Raw genomic sequence first — 24,214 nt, forward strand, 5'->3', positions numbered from 1 at the left:
CCGCCTGTCCGACGTCGACTAGGTCACCCTCCTCGGGATTCAAACCCAGGATCTCTAGACCACAATATCTATAAAGTGCAAAGTTACCCATATACAAACTTCAAAAACATCACCTACACACATGTACTGTTGTTTCAGGGCCATCACCACACGCGAAGAAGGCGTGCTGCGCTGAGTCTAGATCGATATGAGAGATAATAAGCCTTACGTAGTCCTGGACCATCGCGGGATGTAGATGGACCTCCTGGGAATATTTCCCTGTTTGGTCACTATACTGGCGTCATAAGCATAGAGTCCAGAAGTTGTCATTTAAATATCATTCCCTACCCAAAAATAACTGATTCTCACATCCATAGCTTTATACAGAATAAAGAGTAGCTTTTGTCAACCAACAAAGACATTTTGTTAATGATCCACGCATTTCAATTAAATATACCATCATGCCTCTCATAGAAGTATCAAGCTTTGTCGAAGTCAAAGTATATGAGAAAAATGTAAAGAATTTCAAACAAATGACGTCATAATGTAGTATTGCACATACGGGCAGAAGAGCCGAGCCATTCGTTCCTTACACTGGCGTTTCATAACATCAGCTTAGCAAGCGGCACAAGGGGCGAAGCGCTAGCGGTAATAGTTATGGTATGTATATATTTTTAATCTACATATGACTATATTGTTTTTGTTCTTTTTAGATGAATAACCTTAAAAATCTTACCTATAAAATAATAATTATTAATTATAGGTAGGACTAGGCCATAGCTATCCGCGCGTCTATGATTTTTTTTTACGCCCTAAATGTATTTTTGACTGAAGCTTATGATGACATTCAAGGCGGAGCCAGTGGTTAAATCTATCTATTGTATATATCATTATGTGAATATATTTTCTGAAATTTATAATAAATTACATACGTGAATACTACTACTACTGTGTAGTATGATTATTTTTTTGTAAATTATCTAAATTGCACCGTTTGGTGATTCACCAGTCAATCTAGTGTCACATAGATTGTGTGCTGATAAATAAACTTTATCGCCGAAACATAAATATCCCCAGTTATTATAAATAATAAATTCTATCCTATATTATATACCTATAGGTAAGAGACTGATGAACGTCGGAATTCGATTTCCCCGTCAAGTAGTAAATTTTGGTGGGTTTTTAATTCGGGAAAACATATACACTATACAGTTCTTAGAATTTAATTTAGAATCCAATAAAGCGACAAACCTACTTATAAAAAAAAAGGAAAGTTAAGCAAAACCTGACTACACTTATTTCACCGCTGTCTACCTCTTTAGGAATAAAATGGTAAGTTATATATCGTTGAAGAACCTTGAAAAATAAAACTTTAAATTCATGTCAGTTTCGGATAGGTATTGCCTAATTTTATTTGGAAATATTAGATTCTTCTACTATAACAACGTATTATGAATTTCTATTTTTCTATTTTCACATACTCCTGTAACTAAGCAATAAAAATAAATAAAAACTCAGAACTCTTAAATATCAACGCGACATTTTGTTGCCCAGAATACATGCAATGAATAATGAATATTAATATATAAATACATTATTTAATACCTCTTTAATTAATTTACCTTTCGAGCAAAATATGCATACAAACTTTTATAAGAACAACAACACATCAGCGAAGGAAATAAAATAAACAAGGGCAGTGGCGAAGGGTGAAATTTTTCAAAAGTAACTCGAGGCAAAAAAACTTGCTTTAGTAAACATATCGCGGCTAGTTTGACAGCAAACAAAAACTAAGACTAACGTCAATAAACCTAGAAGGGAAGCCGGTAGGAATCGGATTGTATGGACGCTTTGCCACTGAGCAAGGGAACAATCTCCTATGACATACACCAAACACTGCGTTGTGCAATACGCTTGCAACGCCGAGCAATCTGTTTGAATTTGCTTTTTGCCATGTTAGATATGAGGTGGAAATTATTGTCAAATAGCATACACAGCTTTTACAATATACATACATTTCTGGAGATTATTATTGTGTTTCGTGGATTCAGGACTACACCCAAATAGTGAAATTATAACATTAAACTGCGCTCGACACCCTTAGTTAATATACTTTTTTTTTATTTCTTCTTCTTCTTTTATATTATAGTTGCCACATTTTATTTATCGGTGATTTTGCCAATGTCGAGTAATAATAGCGGATACAAAACAAAAAGAGACTGAAAATCAGGTAATCAAAAAGACAAAAATTTTCTTTTGAAATATTATTTTATGTGAGGAAATTTATCAAAAATGTTTATATACTTTGTATAATTTAGAACAAACACTATGACAGCAGAAATCACGCCTAGAAAAGTATTTTCGGATGGTAAAATAAAAGCGAAAAAATATAATGCTTTATTAGTTCAATTGCAGTAATAGTCACGTTCCCTGCCATCGATTGTGAGTTATCGATTTACCGAACAAAATAAATCGAATATAATAGAAACATCTGTGGCGGAAGTTTTATGTTTAACCTCGCTTACGTTAATAATCCTAATATTGCTGAGGGTCAACAGGCCTAAATAGTGAAATCCCAAATATGTCGGCAACAAACAGCAAATTCAGAACCGAACACTCACTCTTTATTATCGCATGTTGTTTCATTCTACTTAGATTATAAAGTCGTTTCTAAGATAAAGAGCATAGAGTATAAAACGATAGGGGCGGGGAGGGGCGGTCACGTTCGTTAACTAGACACATTCACCCGAGAAACCTGTTGTCCCTAGTGTGACGAAGATGGCCACGGAGGGGCTTTGTTTGATTTTGTTTAATGTAAGTAGGGGCCAATAGGGAGCCCTAAAGCTGAGGGGCCCGTGTCACTCATACGGCGGTAGGTAGGCCCCTGCTAATAATGAATTATTTTAACTAGTTTATATTTTTATAAAGACTATGTCTATTTCTTTTCTTTGCAAGCAGCAGTGTATACTCAATGTTGTGTTCCGGTTTGAAGGACATTGTAGCCAGTGTAACTACTGGACATAATAAGACTTAATGTCATGTTTTAGGATGACTAGCGCAGTGGAATACCAAACAATACTTCGTAATTCAAGGTGTTGGATAGTGTTTCTACTGTTCATGGACGGTCGTATCGCTAACCATCAGGCGAGCAGTCACCCCGTCTTGTCATTCAAAGCAATAAAAAAAAATTCCCTGCACCGAATGTTTGAGGTGAAGCCCAAAGCAAATGTCGATTGATAAGAGATAAGAAATACCCCGAAAAGATGCTCATTGATCCGAAAAAACTTGTTTGTTGAAATAATCCGTTGGATATTTAGTAAAGTAACTCACTTGTATCCAGTGAGAATGTTGAGCAGCGTGGACTTGCCGGCGCCGGACGGGCCCATGATGGCCGTAAGCTCGCCGGAGCGAAGCCGCCCCGACACTGACTTCAGGATTGTCTTCACATCTGCGGAAACATAATAATAATAATATATCATCCCTGCATTATATACTGTTCCACTGTTAGGCACGGGCCTCCTATACTACTGAGAGGGATTAGGCCTTAGTCCACCACGCTGGACGGCGCTGGCTGGCAGAAATATAGTTTTAGTTAATATAGATAAACAACGAGGTATTATTAATCTGTATTCCGTGTAGCAATATACATTCCGACTTCAAAACAAGGAGAAGGTTCTCAATTCGACTGTACTTTTTTTTAATTTTGTTACCTCAGAACTTTTGACTGGGTGAACCGATTTTGATGATAATTTTTTTATAGAAAAGCTGTTGCTTCCCGTGTAATCCCATATAAATTTAATTTTTGTTGGACCCTTCACTTCGGAGCTACATCAGAAAACTCTTAAATTATGGTGTTAACGTATACTGCTTTTTCAATATACAAGCAACTTTATACATAGTTTTGCTGTTAGTCCCCATTTTATATATTTTATGGATATTGAATACAGCTTAACACACAAAGTTAAGTCTGTTGTATATATGAATAATTTTTTACATGTCTTTATACAAGTCATGACCATGGTCCATGTGGTTTGATGAGGTAAGAACGTGAATGAAATTTTTTGATGATAATTCTTCACTAAATATGATGATTGCTTTTCTTACATTTATAGATAGGCTATGCTTTTTCTTAGAAACAACGAAACTAGCGTATCTAAAAAATAGTGATTCTCACTTTTTAACGTTTCTTTATCTCTGTACTGTTTACTACCAAACTCATTAAAAAATCTTTATTTAAGTATAACCTTTTTTTGGTGGGTTTAGAACTGAGTTAGTAAATAGAGAAAACTAAACGGTGCATATTACATAGATAACGAAACGGTATAAAAGCGTAAATCGCAATTTTATCAGACACGATATTTTACATAGGAGCCATCGAAATATTGAGATTCATACTATAAAAATAAATTATATCCGTTCGTTGTAAATATCCAAAGAGATAAGCCGGACGGCACAACAAACCTTGGACATTGGACGGGCACGCACCGTGATAGAACTAGTTGGACGCTATTCACAACTATCCGCTCTATCATAAAGATGTAGAGCTCAAAGTCGAACGAGAGGAATTAGTAGGTCCCACAAGTTGGTTGAATTGTCACCAACTTTCAAACGATTGCGCGAATTTCTCGCAATAAGTCAAATAGAAAGACATCTGGCGTGCGCAAACATTTGACTTTTCATTTATGACCTATTTATATTAAAGAGCTTCAATTTTTTTTAACCAACTGTAAATGGATAAGAGCAATGAAGTAGACTCCTATACGAGAAATATTTTATAAACAAAAGTTCTTAACGTGAAACAAATTTATAAAAAAGACGTTTTAATCAGTTGAAGAAAAAGCACCAAATTAGGTATCTCAAAAATTTGGCAAAAGTAGGCGTTATGAAAACAGCTTGCTATCTTTTTTCAACGCCCGAACATAAATGGCCGTGACGTCACGGTGTTGACATACATCCTTTATCTTTCATTTAAAACTTATCTCTGCCACCAGATTTAAATGGCTAATAAACTATATAGTTACCAGCGCATTTCCTTAATTCTTTCCAATATAAATATTGAAAACTACGCTTTATTTAGAATTACATTATAATAAAGAAAAATCATTGACCTATTAAAATAAATGAGTAGAAAAGGAAAAAGTCAATATATAGGTAAATATAGCGAGACAATATTATATAGGTAGATGTGTTACATAATTCAAACAGCCGGCAAACAATTTGAGCACACAACCGCGTGGTGAAGAAGTGTTCTGTACGTAAGCGTAGCTATACTAACGTATAAAAATACCATGTAGAAGTGTGCTCAAGTTGTTTGACGGCTATTATAACTGGCTATGAAACTACAGATCTAAGTTCACTCTTGCAAAATTCAATTTAACCCGAATCCGAAAATCAATCATAATAATTTTTTATCGAAAAAAAATACAATACCAACCAGTTCTTGCCGAAAGGTTGACGCACGTAAACGTCATAACAAAAAAAAATGTGTTTAATAACCAACGTTAAATTACGTTTATCATCAATATAAGCATTCGCAATATCACATGTGTTGGCAAGTCCTTTGTTCTATTACATTACTCATCGCAGGCCAAAGTTCCCTTCCTGCGTGCAAATGACATACCAAACGATATTATGATTAAATATTTTTTTTTATCAATACTTATGAACTCAACTCGAAAAAAAATATAAAAATCTGTGGAACGTCGAAGTAAGGTCTTTTACAAATGAAAAATAGGACCATTCCAAAACTATACGAATTCTAACTCAACACTCGAGAATAAAGAATCAACGCTAAACATAAAAAAAAATTACGACAAATAAATAAACCTTCAAACTTTAGTCGGTTTCAAAAAAGGACCATGAATCGTAAAAAAAATGTAGGTATTTCGTATGCGAGATCCCCTCTGGGCAGTTACTACAATATCTATTTCTGTGGTATTACTGCCAAGCAGCAATGTGGATGTACTGTTCTATACCAGTGACAAGCGCAGACGAGTGCAACGTCATGCCCTAGTAATTCGAAGTTTGGGTAGTCTTACCACCATTGGCCAACGGTGAAATTTTCCGAAATAAAACCCAACACTCCATATAAGTACTAATAGGCATGAATACGGTCTGCAAATCGTTAAAATGATAATTAAAAACACACAAATTCTACATAAAGAAAAGCCGGCAAGAATTTGGTTATATGGACCATTCGCCACTGTTGCCTCTAAGCATTGTATGTAGGTAGTCATATTGCTTACTGTCAAGTCATCGACTTACTCAACTTGTCATTCATTTGTAAAAATAAAAATGGTCTAAAACAAAATTCAGAGGTTATTAACCACAGTCTGAATATATACAAAAAATTAAACAACGTCTTAGTGTTATTTTCCTATACGTGGTATTTAAAAATATTTGACCCTTAACGTCGGTAGCATAAAACACAGTTACATCTGTTATTTCTTTGTTAAGGTGGTAGCTCAAGGTCCATTTTCATACATTTTGTTTCGGCTTTAATCTGGGTAACTAAACAAGTATTGGCAAGTAAAGAATTTAAATTCACGTCTAGTTAGTGATTAGTTCTCGCAGTTGAAAGAAAAACGTAAAATAATTAATAATCATGGATATTTCGGCCTTTAAAATTTAATATGACGAAATTTTAAAGGCAGAAATATCCATGATTATTAATTATTTTTACGTTTTTCTTCAACTGCGAGAACTAATCACTAACTAGACGTGAATTTAAATTCTTTACTTGCCAATACTTGTTTAGTTACCCAGATTAAAGCCGAAACAAAATGTATGAAAATGGACCTTGAGCTACCACCTTAACTCCTAAGAATTGACACGCATATTGTCAACGGAAAACAACATGTTTACACACTAAATAACGATGGATACTGACATAGAAACATCTAGACTTATAAAATAGCTTTTATGCACAAGGAATAAAGTTTTAAATTAGTGATACAATTTGTAAGTTCCGTAGATTCAAAACTTACCCATGCGGAACAAATAAAAAAAAAACTTATTTTTAAGATATTAAAATCTGTTTAAAAGGAAATCTTTAAGCCAAATGCTACTATGCATTTTTAATTATTGAAATGAATATTATACTGATTTTAAATCAACTAAATTAAATCAAATTAGAACGTGGAAAGGCAACGTTACCTGTTTTATAAAACCACCGCTTTTAAATGTGAAAGACAAGTATTCAATAGTAAATCAATTTAAATAATTAAATACAAAATGGCACTGGTCGATTAAATCAGCTTCTGACGTAAATAGAAGTCTTCGCAAACTGTATTATAATTCAAAACTGCAATAACTGCCGTCATTAAACAGTAAAATCATTTAGATTACATTGTTATACATTTTGTAAGGTTCCGGGCGACGCTGCATGCATTGAGCATAGTATCACCGCCATTATAAGTACACTTTGTAATGGCGGCTTTAGTGTTATAAAAAAGGCTGGCCTGTGGGGTTTGTACGCGGTATTACCGCTATTATAAAAACGCTTTGTAATGGCGGGTTTGCTGTTACGTAGGCTGACCTATAGGGGTGGTGGACACCCAACAAATCTCAAACATCTTGAATCCCAAGAAATGGTTAATGAACAGGCACACATGACGCCTTTATCCGTAAAGAAGTAGGCAGAGATGCAACCAAGGCACTCAATTTTCGTCTGTATTTTCCGCCCCACGTGATAGTTGGCGAGCAAATTGTAATATGAGACATAAGTTTACGACACCAAGTTGAAGAAAACAAATAATACTATTTTAAATCAAAAACATTAATAATCAAAGTGGATTAAATAGAAAAAATACATTTTATGTACAGTCCAACTTGTTGGATACTAGATCAATTACGCTTGCTATTAAAAACTGGGCCTTGTGAACATGATAAAGAAGGAAGTTAAATTATTAAAAACTTGTTTATTAATATTAATGAGACCCATTACGGTTGAATTCAAAAGAGCGAATGATTTTTCTGTTATAGACCATAATTACTTAATTCCCAGTAATTATTTTACAGTGTCCTTCAAAACAGAACGCCGCGCCATAGTAATTTGCCACGGTTGCCTAGCGACAGAAATAAATACAACAATGCTGCAATCTATCCAGGCGGACCTTAGGGTGCGAAATACCATTTATAATAAAATTAATGTAAGATTACATTACACATTTTAATTTTATTATAAACAATACTAACCAACTCGCTGAACCAAATATTTATTTTTTTTATATATATTTCACGGCCCTGTACCAAGAATTACTTGGGGTGGAGAAAGTATTATTATGTAGCGACATGAGTGACGTGTGAAACATAGCCGTAATACAACCAGCCTTCAAAAGAAAAGATAAAAAAGCATATTCTTAATCGCAGCCAATCTAAAATAACAGGGGTCGTAGCCTTTCTAAAGCTAATAGAAAAAAAAAATGTACGAGAAAGACATATCCAAGCCAGACTTATAATCGAATGTCATTTCTATACAGGGTCATTTTGACATTGCGTTACTAAATGAAACCACATACTCGTCTGCACCTTTTGCAGACATTGTGTCAAAAATCATCCATTAATAACGAATATTTTCACGAAAAATCCTGGTTTTAGTTTTCTGATTTTTTGATAATTTTGTAGTTTGATGCGAGTATGGCGTGTGCATGGGTGTATTTCTGACTGAAAATATGATGTTGCCGCTGCAACGAATTCTCTTAGTAGTAATAGTGGCTTTAGGGCACGTAAAATTAAAATCACTTTTTATTAATATTTATTTTGTTCGAAACTTACACTTTTTTAAGTTACATCTAAGGCTCAATTAACTTATTGTAAAGTGTTATTTCCAAATAGATAAGTATGTGGTTTCATTTAGTAACGCGATGTCAAAATGACCTGTATATTTTTTATATACGCTTGAACAAAGGCTTCTTGGTTCCGGCTCCTGGCTACGTCACGATAAAGTACTAATTAACTCACATACTAACAAAATATGAAATAAAAATATATATACACACATCAATCGCCACAATTATTACATTTTAAAGCATGTCACGCGATTTGAGAGTGAACAGTGCGGCAACTCAAGGGCTTGCCGATAAAAACAAGTAACCACTACGACATGCTACAATCCCGAATAACTGGCTTTTCGCTAATCTTGTATAATATAGTTTACATCATACTCACGGAACAAATATTAACAAATACAAATCAACATTTATTCAGTAAAATTGACAAATGAACAACAAATATTTGAACAGAAGGTATCAGTGGCGAATGGTGACATTTTCCGAGAGAGGAATTGACACAACATAGACTAAGGTACTACTTATGTGCATAAATGCGATCTGCAAATCTTTCCAATGAAAAATATATTTTAATTCTCATTGGAAAGATTTTCAAATCGGGTTACAAGGACCCTTCACCACTGGAGGTAAGTTTTGTTTGCGTTTTATTTTTCCTTCTCAAATTGGACGTAATAATAATAATAATAATATCAGCCCTGTATTATATACTTGCCCACTGCTGAGCACGGGCCTCCTCTACTACTGAGAGGGATTAGGTCTTAGTCCACCACGCTGGCCTAGTGCGGATTGGTAGACTTCACACACCTTCGAAATTCCTATAGAGAACTTCTCGGACGGCAGGTTTCCTCACGATGTTTTCCTTCACCGTTAAAGCGAACGATAAATTCACAAAGAATACACACGTGATTTTTTAGAAAAGTCAGAGGTGTGTGCCCTTGGGATTTGAACCTGCGGACATTCGTCTTGGCAGACCGTTCCACACCCAACTAGGCTATCGCCGCATTAAATTGGACGTAGATACGCAAAAAGGCTCCAACCCATACTATGGTCAAAAATGAGCCGAGTACGCAACATTTGTTGTCTATAAGATCTATATTTTCCATTAGTAAAAACGTCGTACTCAAAATATGTTAATTTGAACTTTTTATTAACAAAATAAAAAATGGAAATGAGCATACATACGATTTAAATTTCAATTTTCACTATTTCATAAGTGTCATTTTGTGGGCTGGATTCTTTTTACGTATCTACGTCTAATTATGTTAAAGATGCTTTAACAAATGTGCACATTCCGCTGCCGAGCTAATGTAGTTCTCACCTTCACAAGTTATATCTAAAAACAATATAGAATGGAAAGAAAATAAAAATGTTTAGCAATACAAAATAGCACTTGAGGCCATTGATATTTGATTCTACTGACGTATTATGTTTCGACACTTGAGACTTTTGTATTTTTTTAAATTCCACGCATGACCTTTATTTTCTTTTATTTATATATATTTGAATTTCTATATTTATTTTTATCCCGCACTAATATTTTTTTAAAAGACATAAATTTTATTTAAATTATACAAAAATACTGTATTTTATAAAAAAAATACAAGTAGAAATAAAAAAAAAATTCCAATGAGAACTGTTACTTTCAGTTCGAGTTTCCTCTTCCTGCTTTTAAAAGAAATTGTAAAAATAGCCTCGTAATTATCAAAATCGCATTGTTGACTTTTGTATAAAAGTTGACCTTCTGCACGTTAATGTTGGGTTCAATAACCTTTTAAAATCCACCACACATAATTAATGACAAAGGCGTGGTATGATTTATCTTTTTATTTCAAACTTTTATAAGATATCCAACAAAAATTACACGATGCACTTAAAGTGAACAAATTAATACATTCAAATTTGACTCAGATTTTTTTTATTGCTTTGAATGATAACGAGCTTGCCGTTCGCTGATGGTAAACGATACGACCGCCCGTAAGCAGTAGAAACACCATAAACACCTTGAATTAAAGTATTGTTTGGTATTACACTGCACTCGCCTTCCTGAGACATGAGATGTTAAATCTTATTATGCTTGGCAACTACAAAATAAACACGTTACAAAATATATTTTTTCAACCAGAAAATATGTATATTTTTAATGCATCTAAAAAAAAATTAACAATCCAACTAGCAAAAAACATTATCAAAGTGCACGCGGACTAATTATTTATACAAAATAAATTATTGATTTCGCAACAAGTTGGTGCCTTGACACCAAGATAAGCAGTACCTGTTCATATCAGATTATCACTCGGTGATTACAGTAGAATGCGGTTTAAGCAACATGAACACGTGTCACTAAGTGTGTATTATCAACACGTTTTTATATTCCACTTTCTTTGTTCGGAATACATCTCCCCATCTTTTATACAGGATTATTTTGAGACTCCATTACTAAATGAAGCCACATACTTATCTACTTAGAAATAACACTTTAGAATAAGTTACTTGAGCCGTAGATGAAAAATAAACAAGTGTAAATTTCGAACAAATATTTTTTAATAAAAAGTAATTTAAATTTAATGCGCCCTAGAGCCACAACTATTGTTGTAAGAGAATTCGTCGCAACTCGCAGCCGTAACATCATACTTTTAGTCAGAAATACACTCACGCACACGCCATATTCACATTAAACTACAAAACGATCGAAAAATCAGAAAACCATGATTTTTGGTGGGAAAATTTTCCTCAATAATGGATGATTTTTGGCACAATGTCAACAAAGGTGAAGTCAAAAAAGCCACACACTCGGATTCATTTAGTAACGCAATGTCAAAACGAGCCTGTGTACTAAGTAGAAATTTTATTAAACTTATCTTAGAACTACCTGGTTTAAAGAATTGTATGTTTTAAAATCGACTGAATGTTATGAAATTATACAAGTGTAATAGTCTTGCATGTATATAATTATGAGATAAAAAATAATATAGCGAATCCAATTATAGCAAATGCCACGTATTTCATTTAAGTCTTATAATATTTTTATAAATTTATATATTTACCAACTTTTGCTCGCGGATCCACCAGCGTGACGGAATTTTCCGGGTTAAAAGCCCCGCTATAGACTTTCTCAAGAGAGAAAGTATATAGCCTATAACCTTTCCAGAGCCTTAATCTATCTCCATACCAAATTTCATAAAAATCGGTTCAGTAGATTTTGAGAAAAACGATAACATAAACAAAAAAGGGGACTTTGTTTTATAATAGGTATAGATGAGAATAAGGGAAAATAAAATTAACAGACTAAGTTATTCTCAAATAACATAAATTATATTGAAACAGGCGTTGGACCACTCTATCTCAAAACACTATTGTATTCTGTAGATTTCTTTCTTCTTGTCGTAAAAAAATCCACAAGAACATGACAAATTAAATTACAAAAGATAAAAATACAATATCGAACACGCATTGCATAATTCATATCATAATCTTTAACTTATCATCAAGCCAACTATGATTATTTACACAATGATAAATACAAGAACCTTAATTTCAGCAATGAGACTTTCGATAAACTTTATTATAGAACAAGAAGTAATGAAATATTTACAACCAATTATATTACGCTATCAAACGTAAAATCAGTCATTCATAAAACTACTTATTTCAGACCCAAATGTATTTATTTCCTTAAAAGAATGTCAGTAGATACAATTTATACAGTAATTACAAAGTGCACGTGAATCCAAGCAGCGTCCAAGAACACGTACGCGCGTAGAACGAGGTATCATCAATATAAATTATCAACATTAATAATAAATAATAATACTACCCTCTGGTATACCAGAACATAAAAATCTGGGTCTGTGAGACTGATTTATCAGAAATTCAATGTATATAAATCTTAAAATCAATTCCTAAGCCTCTGACCAAGCTTGAAGCAAATCAAGAAACACAGACAAACACACCGACACTACTTTCCTCGAGTAACAATAGTGGCCGCTGACCACCAATTACTGTGGATGTACTAAATTGCTTCGTGGACGCCTACTACTACGCAGGAATTCACGTTTCCTTAGCTATTTCATTAATGACCGGCACTACACTAGTATTAGTAGCTACTACTAAATCCTGGCTAGACGTTGCTTCCAAATTTGTGCATTGATGTGCTAAATAAAAATGACTATATCTGTAATCTGACGAAACAAACAATCGACATATTGTAAAACACAAGATAGTTTTGTATTATTTTTGGATGAAAAGAATCTAGATACTAATGTCGTCCTCTGCACAAATAGACAGCCATAACCAAGATACCACCGCTTTTTCGTTCGTTTCCTTCAGTCAAAAGGATTCCTATTCCTTCCCAAGACTACCAACAACTCCTTTATGTCTCTAGGTACCTAACTATAAAATTGTATTTCCTCTTTGTTTTTTATCCTCTACCTCATAAGTTCAATTTATTGGAAATGATGTTTACCAACCAATCTAGTGGCAATAAATGTTTTTTTTTGCTTTCTTTCTTTCTTTCCCTACTACTCTTATCAGGAGCCATAGTTGCTAGTATCCTAACCATCTTTAAAAAATGACAGTATAAAAAGATTCAACAGTGATACCACCTAACAACTCCATAATTGCCCTTTAGACATTGGCAAACCAATGACAACCGGTCGTGACAAACTGCTATTAATTAAAACGATGCTATAAATACACGTGTTGGTACCTTAATGATACAGAAAACACTTGGACCTTGACTGAACAGGACAAGGACGTGTGAGGAGGCAATCGTTATTATATGTGGAAAACCATGCATTGCTCAGAAAATCAAATGACATAACCGTTTTGATAATAATTTACTTCAGGACTTTATCACGAATATTTTTTGATATTTTGTGATGATTAATTATTAAGACACTCATTATATTTGTCTTGAACTAACTAACTGGTGTCAGGTCTCTCATGTGTGAGAGTCCGCCTGGGTAGGTACCACTGCAATGTTTTTTTCTGCCGCCAAGCGACAGTGTGTATAGTCCCTGTTGTGTTCCGGTTTGAAGGACATTGTAGCCAGTATAACTACTGAACATAATAAAACGTTAATTATAATATAAATAAATTATATAAAAACGATGCAAACGTGCCCATAGATCATCTACACGTCATCACCTTTGACCATGAACAGCTTCAATGTCAGAAGAATTGATGCATTGCTGATATTTAAGAAAAGTAATGAAGTTTAAAGATCCTTGGTCTAAATCCACCATATAATGCTAGGAGGGGAAGGTCTAAGGTTCAAAATCCAAGTTGGACAAACCTAGTACGTGTTTTTAAAAGGCAAGTGGAAGAACAATTAAGATTAGTACGAGACTTCAGAGACATTCAAGATATGTCCTTAAACTAACATAAACAATATAGCTACTTATATATTATATTCCAAGAAAGACTAGTAGTAATTGCATTAGCTGTTTGTAAACTAATCAATAACACGACGTCTCCGGGTCGCTCGGGTTACATTAACTATGCGAAGTTTTCAAAACAGACATTTCATTAATAAATAACTTCGAAGCAATACAATATGAGTTTAAATTGATCTGTTAAGCAAACATTTACTTATGTCTAAAACAGTTATGGTATAAATTTGGAATTACCCTTACGTAAATTTCTTTTTCCGTCTCATCATGCAATTTTCTAAGATAAGAATTTGCTCAATGTCAATGCAGGGTATGTTTTGCTTGAATGACTTTCATGTATCAATTCAGCAGTTTATGTGTTTTAACATCTACCGTCACAAACTTCCTCGTTTCAACCTATAAATCAATTATACAATGTACTAGAACATATACTTTTACAGCCGTTTTCAATAAACGATCTCAATCTCGAACTTCAATCCGATTCCGAGAATGAACCAATCAAAATAACTCATTTGAAAGCATGTCAAAAAAACTGTTCTGATTGGTCAATTTTTGAGACACATCTAAAAAAGCGATTGAGATTGCTTATTGCAAATGGCAGTTAATCAGGTGGTTTAATTCAAACATCAACGTCAAAACTGATCATAGTACAAAACTGTTTCCTATCTAGCACATCTTTTTTTATTTATGATTATTAATGTATTATTAGCCTATCTTGCTTAAGGAATACGAAAAGTCATTTCGTACCGTTGGCTAACAATTACAAAGTTCTAAGTTAATTATTATTTATCTTGGAAAAAATATGTTAAAAATTTGAAAAGTCATGATTCCGCGTTTATATTTCGAAATAATTAAAATGTTTACTGAATAAGATATATATTTATACGAAATATATAACTTAATTTATGCAAAGATGTAACGTAGAACGTTAAAATGTATTATATTAATGTAATATGTATTATAAAATCCAGCGATATAATGACCATAAATGAACTAACGCACATAAGTATAAAAAAACCTGAATTTTTATTCGCACGCCATTGAAACTCGTATTTAAAATAAAAACATAGCCGGTTAATCGTATGACCACAAAAAAGGTTAACGTTATTACAATATAAATATTCATATATTTTATATCATACACATTTTAATGTTATGTTTCAAATGTTATTATAAAAATATTGCTTGAATTGGCTAAAATATGAACTTTGTCTGTCATATTTGGGTTTCGTGCAAAAGGTTAAGCTATTGCAAACCTAATATCGACCTTAATAAAACTTAATATTGAAGATTACAACTAGCTGCTAGACAAATTGTGACAGTCAAAAAATAAATAAAAAAATTCTTATCAGATCTACATATAATTAAACTGAGATCTAATGTAAATAACAAGAGAGTCTTCTTTTGTTTTTCAAAGCACAATAGCGTTATCATTGTTACTGAACAAAGAAGTTCATTCGCACCACAATAAGTCATTGGTGATGGCGACATTGAGTCCTTAGCGCACGACCCTTTGTTTTCTTGAATATAGACTCTGATATTGAGTATCCGAAATAGCTGTAAATGAACCTACCTCAACGTATACTCGAAGATCATGATACTAGTGAAATATGGAGTCTGGATTTAGTCTTACATGCATTGTTTACATTTTTACATTGGTTTAATTTCGAAGATACATATTGATTTATTTATCAAATATAATTAATGATCATCAGCGTCATGTCAGTATGAAAGTGTTATAGTTAAAAATATTTAATCTAAGGTATAGTGTAAAGTAGGGACGTAGTACGAACATCTTTCTATCTCTATGTAAAAACAAATGTCCTTCCATTTTTTCTTTAATTAAAAAGTATGACTGTATGTATGAAATCCATAAAATTCTGATAAAAATATTACAATTTGTACCAATTTTGACATATCGCATATGGTTGATGTGAATCAGAATCGTATAGATAAGGAAATGACGCAGTAAGTGCCAGGTAGCAACGTCTTTAAAACGATTTGCATAAGATCTAGTTTTGCTTTATAAAAACTTTCAATAAGTGATTTAAAGAAAGCCCTTATCATGAATATAATCTTTTCCAAAAATCCATATAATATATACATACGTAGTATAGCTTTGACGAAGTATAATCTAGGTTTAGATTTAATCCTCAATGGATTGATAGATATGCCCTCTAATACTTATGACCAGATGACCTGAACAACCTGATAATGAATATAATAGTTTTAAAAACGGTAATGGGTATCACGTAAGCGTCGACAATTGGAGACAGAGATTTAGCACAAATTTATATATTTGGACACGATATTGATGATGTATATAACTATTGGACAACTAAGATGTTTTTATACAATAGTTTGTATTTCAAGGTGGTGGATGGTGTTTCTACTGTTTATGGGCGGTCGTATCACTTACCATCAGACGAACGGCAAGCTCGTCTCGTCATTCAAAGCAATAATATATATATTTACAAAAATACAAGGACAATCTAATTCAAAAGATCTGAAAAAATATCATTAACATGTTTGCGATTTGATTATCGCAATATGCGCTCTCTTAATCCTCTGTGGTGAGAACAAAAACTAATTTAATAAAGCGTGTTTATCGTCAAGAGTACAAAAGTCCACTTTACAGAAACATTGAGGTCGCGCAAGTTGGCTCATTAAGTGAGGCGGAATTAAACGACTAGACTAATTAAACGTTTCAAAATATAATTATCTAGTTGACTATTGAAAATGTTATTTCTGCTTAAGTATAATATGGTGACCTTCGAAAACAAGATATTGCAAACTTTTTTGAACATGTACACAAAGAACTGACAACAAGATAATGACAAGGAAAATACAATAATAAATCTTTATAAGAAAATGCCATGTCCTCGAATCTGATGGCACAGAGTTAAAACGATAAAATAGAATATTAATTAATCTAAGATTTTTCTGAGCAAATGCTAATCCATAGAACCGCTCTTACCCTAAAAATAAAATTAAATATGTTACATATATATATCACTAGAAATATGTGAAGAACTACCGTATGTAAATTTATGAAACATGTACAAAGACTTAAACTAGTGTTTTCAAATATGTCTTACTTTTTAAAGTTAAGTATTTTTTTATCAATAGACGTTCTGCAACATATAATTAAATATAATAAAACACCTTTATTGCGCTACCAGTTGATAGCGTCCAGTTAACTAACGACTTTATTATGGCACTACACCTCACATTACAAGCAATAAAAAGTTCTTTAGCTTTCAATCCAAAAATAACAAAAAAGTACTCACTGCTCTTCCTTCCCTCCTGGACTTTGTAAGTGAGGTCCGTAAAGGCCAAGTCGACTGGCGGCCTCTTCGGCAGATGAGTGAGGGTCTTGTGCTGCGCCGGTGTTATGGTCACCTTCAAACTGCCCTTCCTGTCGGAGATGATCGGTTTAGTGTCCACGGGTCCCGCGAGGGCTGACTCTTTGTCCACTTTCATGATCAAAACTATATTCTCATCACAATACGTCACAAAGGAATTTTAAGCGCGCGTTACGCGGCCACTCCGCGCGCTGTTCTGCGTGTGACTGAGTGCCGAGGGCTGAGGCGCGGAGTGGCCCGAGCGATAGCAACCAGTAATCAGAGGTCGGACATGTAGGAAGCTGATGCGACAAAAGTTAAAGTTCAACCCTTTTTAGGTGTCGTATGGTGGTCATGAGAATTCAGTTTTGTTAATTAACCTATGAGTCTTGTGCCATAAACGTTGCTTTTATAATAATTACCTTTTTGTAAGTAACATCGATTTCCATTGATATCGGATATGGTCAGCAAATATCTTTATATGTCATGCTCTATCGCAAATGTTTTTAGTTGAGCTAATAGTAATTAGCATCGTAACGTCAATTTTTAGGAGACTAAACATGTTCAAGGGAGATCAACATGACAAAAAGTGTAGAGGGAAGAATGAGTTATTAGCATAGTACCACGGTGACGATATATTATTAAAAACTGGTCAATTTCATATTTTTTTAAAATGGCAGAGCTATACTGTAGACAAATACCATTATGGGGGAATCGACCATGGTAGTACATGTCACAGAAAACCACTTTTAAGTTTTTTTTGTCCGTTTCGTACGGTAAGTGGATTTTCCTGAAGCTCAAAACTCCCTCTGATTGACTTAATTCCTTTCCTTTTTTTGAGACCGGGAAATCTTGAATTCTTTTACGAATACGGGTGTTTATGGTGGGGATTACTAAAATTAAATGACCTAATTACAATTTATCAGCCAATACTACATATAAATAAGCAGTAAAATTTGGGAAACTGATTGCCGCAATATGTCCTAGACATTAAGATGCGAACAAATATCTGTGCCGGAAATAAAAACGCGAATTATAATGCAATTATACTTTTGATTTCAAGAGAAATCGTCCTCAACCTTTCATTTATCGTCAAACACGGAAATAGCAAGGTACGAAGGAAAAAACATAATTGATTTTAAAAAAATATACTTAAAATAGCTGTATTATTTATCTTTTTTTGTTTCATGCAAGCAAATGAAATTAAGCTCATAGGTAATGTATTGCGTTAGTTTCTGCAAAGAAAATGTTCCAAAAGGTGCACCACTCAAAAAAATTCCATTTTATATAAAAATGCTTTAAATAGAATGTATGCCCATCTGAAATTATTCATAAATTAATATTAAATATTTTTAGAAATTACTTCAATTCAATTGAAAAAAATACATTTCGAGTTATTTTTTTTCAATTTAACAACATAATTTTGATTCCATTATCGCAAGATATGAACATTTATGAAGATCCTTGTTTTTTGCGCTTATCACTTATAATAATATAATTATTTAAATAAAATCGCAGTTTTGCATGTACACCTGTTTAGGCGATACTATATATTTTGCAATTATGATATCGTGTTCGTGTCCGATATTTGACATTATATTATCATAATAATGCGGGATTGATATTACAATAGCGGTGTATTTTTATATACACCGTTGATCATCGACATAAGTATTAATTCGCCAATCCCTAGGCATAACTTACAAATTTTGTTCAAAAGTAAACATGACAATATGTAATTGTACAAAACTTCCTTATTAAAAAAGAGTATTTATTGTTTTACTTGTAAATGTGTTATATCTTCTTTTTATGGGTAATTTTCTCTATTATACAAAATTAAAATATGCAGGACGGACAGTGGACGCCTATATACAGATAGGCATTCTTCTTTTAAAACAAAATATTAATGGAGATTTTCTTATTACTATACGGCAGGTATAATAGTTTTATACAGCAACATGGCCATGCAGACATATTCTACTATATACATACATTAAACCGACTCTAGAGTGGTTCTTTTACTTTTAAACAATAAATATTATTATATATTTACATATGGATGTTTATAGTTTCCCCAAAGCGGTTTAGTGACGTCATAACTATTACAACTGGTTTGTTATTCGCTCGTATATATTTTTTACATTATAAAACCGGTATGAATTCTATACAATAAGTAGATTATCTAACTAAGCAATATGACTGAAGGAAATCTGTTTTCTTCAACATAAATTTTATTTCATTTTTAGTAGATCTCGTACCATGGCTGAATAATTGATCCTTAACAATATCGTATTAAAAAGATTAAACGAAAATTCAGAGTACAATATTTTTTTCTTACATCCCCAATAATGAACACTTTTCTATTTATTTTTAAGAGAATTTTTTAGTTTAATGGGTTTTCATTAATTATTGTTCACTTTAAAGATAAATGAAAAGCGTACTAAGGATTTTTTTTAAATTCGAAAGTACGTGAAGTTTGCCAATTTGCATTAGAAGAGTTGCATTAAAGCCTAAAACCTCTCTGTAGTGGAGGATATCCGTGCCGAGCAATGGGACAGAGACTTTCCCGCCTTCACACCCACCACTACAATTCCTGTAAGCCAGGATCAGCAGGGGCACGCATTTTATGACACCGAGCAGTGAAGCTCGGCGAGTCTCAGGGAAAACTTATCTGTCATTATCCAGCAACAAAATTAATCAAATAGATAGGGAGGAGTTGGAGCAATGGGGCAGTATATAATGCAGAGCTGGAATTATTATATATTATCTAGCTCTTCTATTAATTTCCGGGCCTCAACCTGACATACCAACATTGTATCCATCATTCAACATTAATAAATAATTGTGTTCATAATATTTAATTTGCAAACTAATCTCTATGATAGAGGCATATCATGGATCCTTGAGTTCATTATCTGCCTACAATTTTAGGTCAGAAACAAATTATGTTATTGCACTGTGCGGAAATTATAAATATTAATTTCTTCATACTGATAACAACATGTATACATATATTTTATTAATCTATTATTTTTATTTTAATGAGTCTAAGTACTAAGAAATCAGTTTAGCTAGAATAATATCAATACAACACTTATTCTGAGGTTTTGTTATAATTTTCCCCAATATACTATAACAATATATTACTATGCGATGTGTGGACTTTACGTTTTTAATGATTTGGTTTAATTTTTGTGACTAGCTGCTTGCGTGAAGACAACTAATATCCAATTCCAGACAAATAGTGTTAAAAAAGCTAGTCTTGCTCAACTTGAGATTTACACCCAGGACCTCCACAATCCATTTAATCCTATATGGAATGTATTGTAATATGTATTGATTATTCTTATTTTACCTACCATTGACTAACAAATAACATTGAAATCCCCTGAATCAATTTCACATGATGATATAAATGATGTAAATTCCAGATTTTAATTGGATATTATGATATTTATTGGCCAATCAGAGTGATATCAATGTAATTTAGAACTTCATCATCATATTATGTCACTAATGCATGTCAATTGAAATCAATTCAATGACATGCATTAAGTTGTCCATCAGGGCATTCTAATGCACGTCAGAAGTGAGGGACAAGTTTATAACAATTTACAATATATTATGTTGAGCAACTTCTATACAAGTATTTCATTTATGAGGCATTGAAATTTACAGGATTTTATACCAATACATATTCTCCCGTTAAGTTTAAGACCAGAGTATGAATTCTTTAAATGAAAAAATATGTGTGGTCTATATTAAAATAAACCAGTTCTTATGTGCTATGCAAACATTTTTTTGCTTTGTACATTTACAACATACACTATGTAGTAATTAATTTATTAATTACTTTTTACATAATATCAATAACATGAATTGAAAAAAAAAGAACTACCCTCTGACATAAATCTCTACTAATATGTAAAGGTGAAGAGTTTGAACGCAATAATCTCAGGAACTACAAAACCAATTTTGTTTTTTTCACGAATAGGAAGCTATATTACTCCTGAATGATTATTGTTACTTTTTATCCCGAGGAAAAATATTCTGTTGAAACTATTTTATGCAGGCAGAGCCACAGGCAAAACTAGTAAATAAGTAGTAAATAACTAATCATATGTACAATGTTGTAACGTACTCAAGTTTTGTGAAGGACTTAAACAATTGAAAATTTTTTACATCTAAATGTATTGGATGTTTATAAACTTTTTTTGACTTATTAAGTGATAGGGCTAAAAGTGTGAGTATAACGTTAAACAACCGTTATACACAGGCAACCATATAACTTTCTACGTAACTGTACGACGCAACAATGATCATTAAAACTCTATTCTAGAATAAACTTCTATTAGACCATTTTCTCCTTTAAATTTACTTTCTCCAATAAAGCCACTGATTGTATAAAGGTTTGGTGCATTCGTTTACGATGTGGGTAATATCCACTCATCTACCATCAAGTAGCTACCAACAAAGTGAACATTGAGTTCGCAACAATGTAGACATTAATTAACATTGTTTGCAAAATATTATATTCTTAACGACTACAATCTACATTCTTACCCCAAATTATTAAGAATATACACGTTATCCATCTTGTCTACGTCATCAGCACGATACTATAAATGGGTTTTACTTTAAAATGTTTATTAAGCACAAATTTCGCAACTCACAAATAAAAATCACACAGTATTTAAGTTTTAGCGACACAAAAGTCAAAACAAAGTAGCCACTTTCTCCAAATTACGGCAATGAAAGAGACAACAACTTATGAATTCTGTAAGAGAAAATGAATAAAGGAGATCATTCCTATTTCTTAATGCTTAACATCTTTGCTTAACATAATACTTGTTACACATTACGAGCCTTTTTTTTGTAGGTAGCTGCAATTGACAATGGACCAATGATAAAAGAGTATGGACAATTGACATTGACAATTGATGACAACTGAAAATTGAGAAGTTTATTTTTAATGTAATGAAAACAAAGTACACAGTCTACTATGTTGCTTATTACAAGTAACGTATTAAAACTGCAGAAGTAATACATATATTTAACATAATTTTATCTTCACATATTAAATCACTAGCCTTTGCTCATGGCTTCGCTCGCATCAAATAGTTTTCCTTGTTAAAAGTCCCACTTTATATTTTCTCAGAATAGAAAGTAGCCCTAGTCCTTCCCAGGCCCAGGATCAAACTATCTCCATACCAAATTTCATTGAAATCCATTGGGTAGTGTTTGAGTTTATCGCGTTCCGACATGCAGTCAGATGCGACGGGGGACATTATTTTATAAGTACCTAATAATTATGTTTTTTTAGAACTTTTTAAAAATAATTATTTCATACATTTTTTATATTTTTATATGCATGTTCTTTTTTAAATGTATATGTAAAAATGTAAAAAAAATACCTTTAAAATAAAGATTATTTCATCATACATTATTATTGCGTAAATGTAGCCATTTACACAGCGCACGCAACAGAAACTCTAAAAAGAAATTAATTTTCTCGTTTTTGCAAAATTTTTCATTTAGGCTCTACTCGTATTGGCAACAGCGTGATGCTATATAGCCTATTGCCTTCCTGGATAAATGGGCTATCCAACATTTAAAACAATTTTTCAATTCAAACCAATAATTCCCCAGATTATCACGTTCAAACAAACTCTTCAGCTTTATATAATAGTATAGGTATAATAATATTGTGAACTTCATATGAATTGTTGCCACTAATAATATTGTTCACGTTTAGTAGAAAAGCAAGTTGAGTAGAAAAGTATCAGTAAATTACGATCACAGACAACTTTGAAGAGTTTTACCCAGAGCACGAATTTATGCATTATATTTACATAATTACGTTACGTTTTCGTGTAAAATTTTATAGAAATGTGAACTGCGCCCCGTTAGTTTATTTGGAAATAAAATTCGGTAGCATGGACATTGGGTGTGTGTAAATAATTACGAATAGTAAGCCGTGCAATCATTAACAGTAAACTCAAAATATAATATAAAAAATCGCAAGTATGAATCTTTCTTTTAACTTAGGTATAGTATTGTCTTAGGAGACGCCGGGTGGACGACTGACCGGCGTCTCCCGCCCTGTGGAATGGGGGCGTTTGGAGAATACCACCACGGTAAACCCCTGCCTGTCGTAAGAGGCGACTTATAGGGGCCACGAAGGGGGTCGTCGGCGGGCAGCAGGGGCTGTCCGCCCTAGTGCATTTTTGTGCATTTCTTGCACATTTTCGGTTGACCCCGGGATGGACGGCAGTGTGGCGTTGACCTCATGCTGCCGTTGACGCTGAGAGCGTCCTTCGGTGCGAGGGGCTTAGGAGCCCCCCATACATTTAGGGAGACGGGCCGCAAGGCGGCACCGCGCAGGGGCGGCCGCGGACGAAGACTCGGACCTGCTGTCTCGGGGAAGCCCGCAGTCGTCCCTTATGCGCCGAAGAGGGTCAACGCGGAGTTTTAGTTGGTAGGCCGTTGCGTAGGGACTTAGGTTAGGGTCATTGGTTAGGGACTCGGCCCGACCGCCGCCCGAGGGTCCCGGGCTGCTTCAATTGTCGGGTCGTAAGGCAACGGTTACCCCAACATAACCGCTCAGTCGCCCCCCGCGAAGACTGGACGGTAGTAATAAGGGACTTTCTCCGCGAAAACAAAAAAAGGTATAGTATTGTCTAACGACTGTAAAGAAACAATAAAACATTAA

General features: G+C 33.4%; 1 protein-coding gene across 2 annotated transcripts in view; it reads right to left on the minus strand.

Annotated features, from left to right (window-relative positions):
* The window catches only part of LOC115440644 (ATP-binding cassette sub-family G member 4), a 44,043-nt gene extending 21,754 nt beyond the window's left edge, over window positions 1-22,289 (minus strand). Inside the window, exons 1-3 of one of the 2 annotated variants that reach the window (XM_030165038.2) lie at window positions 22,066-22,289; window positions 17,449-17,576; window positions 3,310-3,427 (exon numbers count right to left, since the gene is read on the minus strand). In XM_030165038.2, the coding sequence (XP_030020898.1) occupies window positions 3,310-3,427; window positions 17,449-17,576; window positions 22,066-22,097 (278 nt within the window). In that variant the 5' untranslated portion in view covers window positions 22,098-22,289. Of the gene's footprint in view, window positions 1-3,309; window positions 3,428-17,448; window positions 17,747-22,065 lie in introns of those variants that run through there. The other variant, XM_030165037.2, reaches the window with a different exon arrangement.
* Between the last annotated feature and the right edge of the window lie 1,925 nt (window positions 22,290-24,214).

The sequence above is a fragment of the Manduca sexta genome, chromosome 24, assembly GCF_014839805.1.
Source record: "Manduca sexta isolate Smith_Timp_Sample1 chromosome 24, JHU_Msex_v1.0, whole genome shotgun sequence".
In the NCBI taxonomy this organism is placed as follows: Eukaryota; Metazoa; Arthropoda; class Insecta; order Lepidoptera; family Sphingidae; genus Manduca; species Manduca sexta.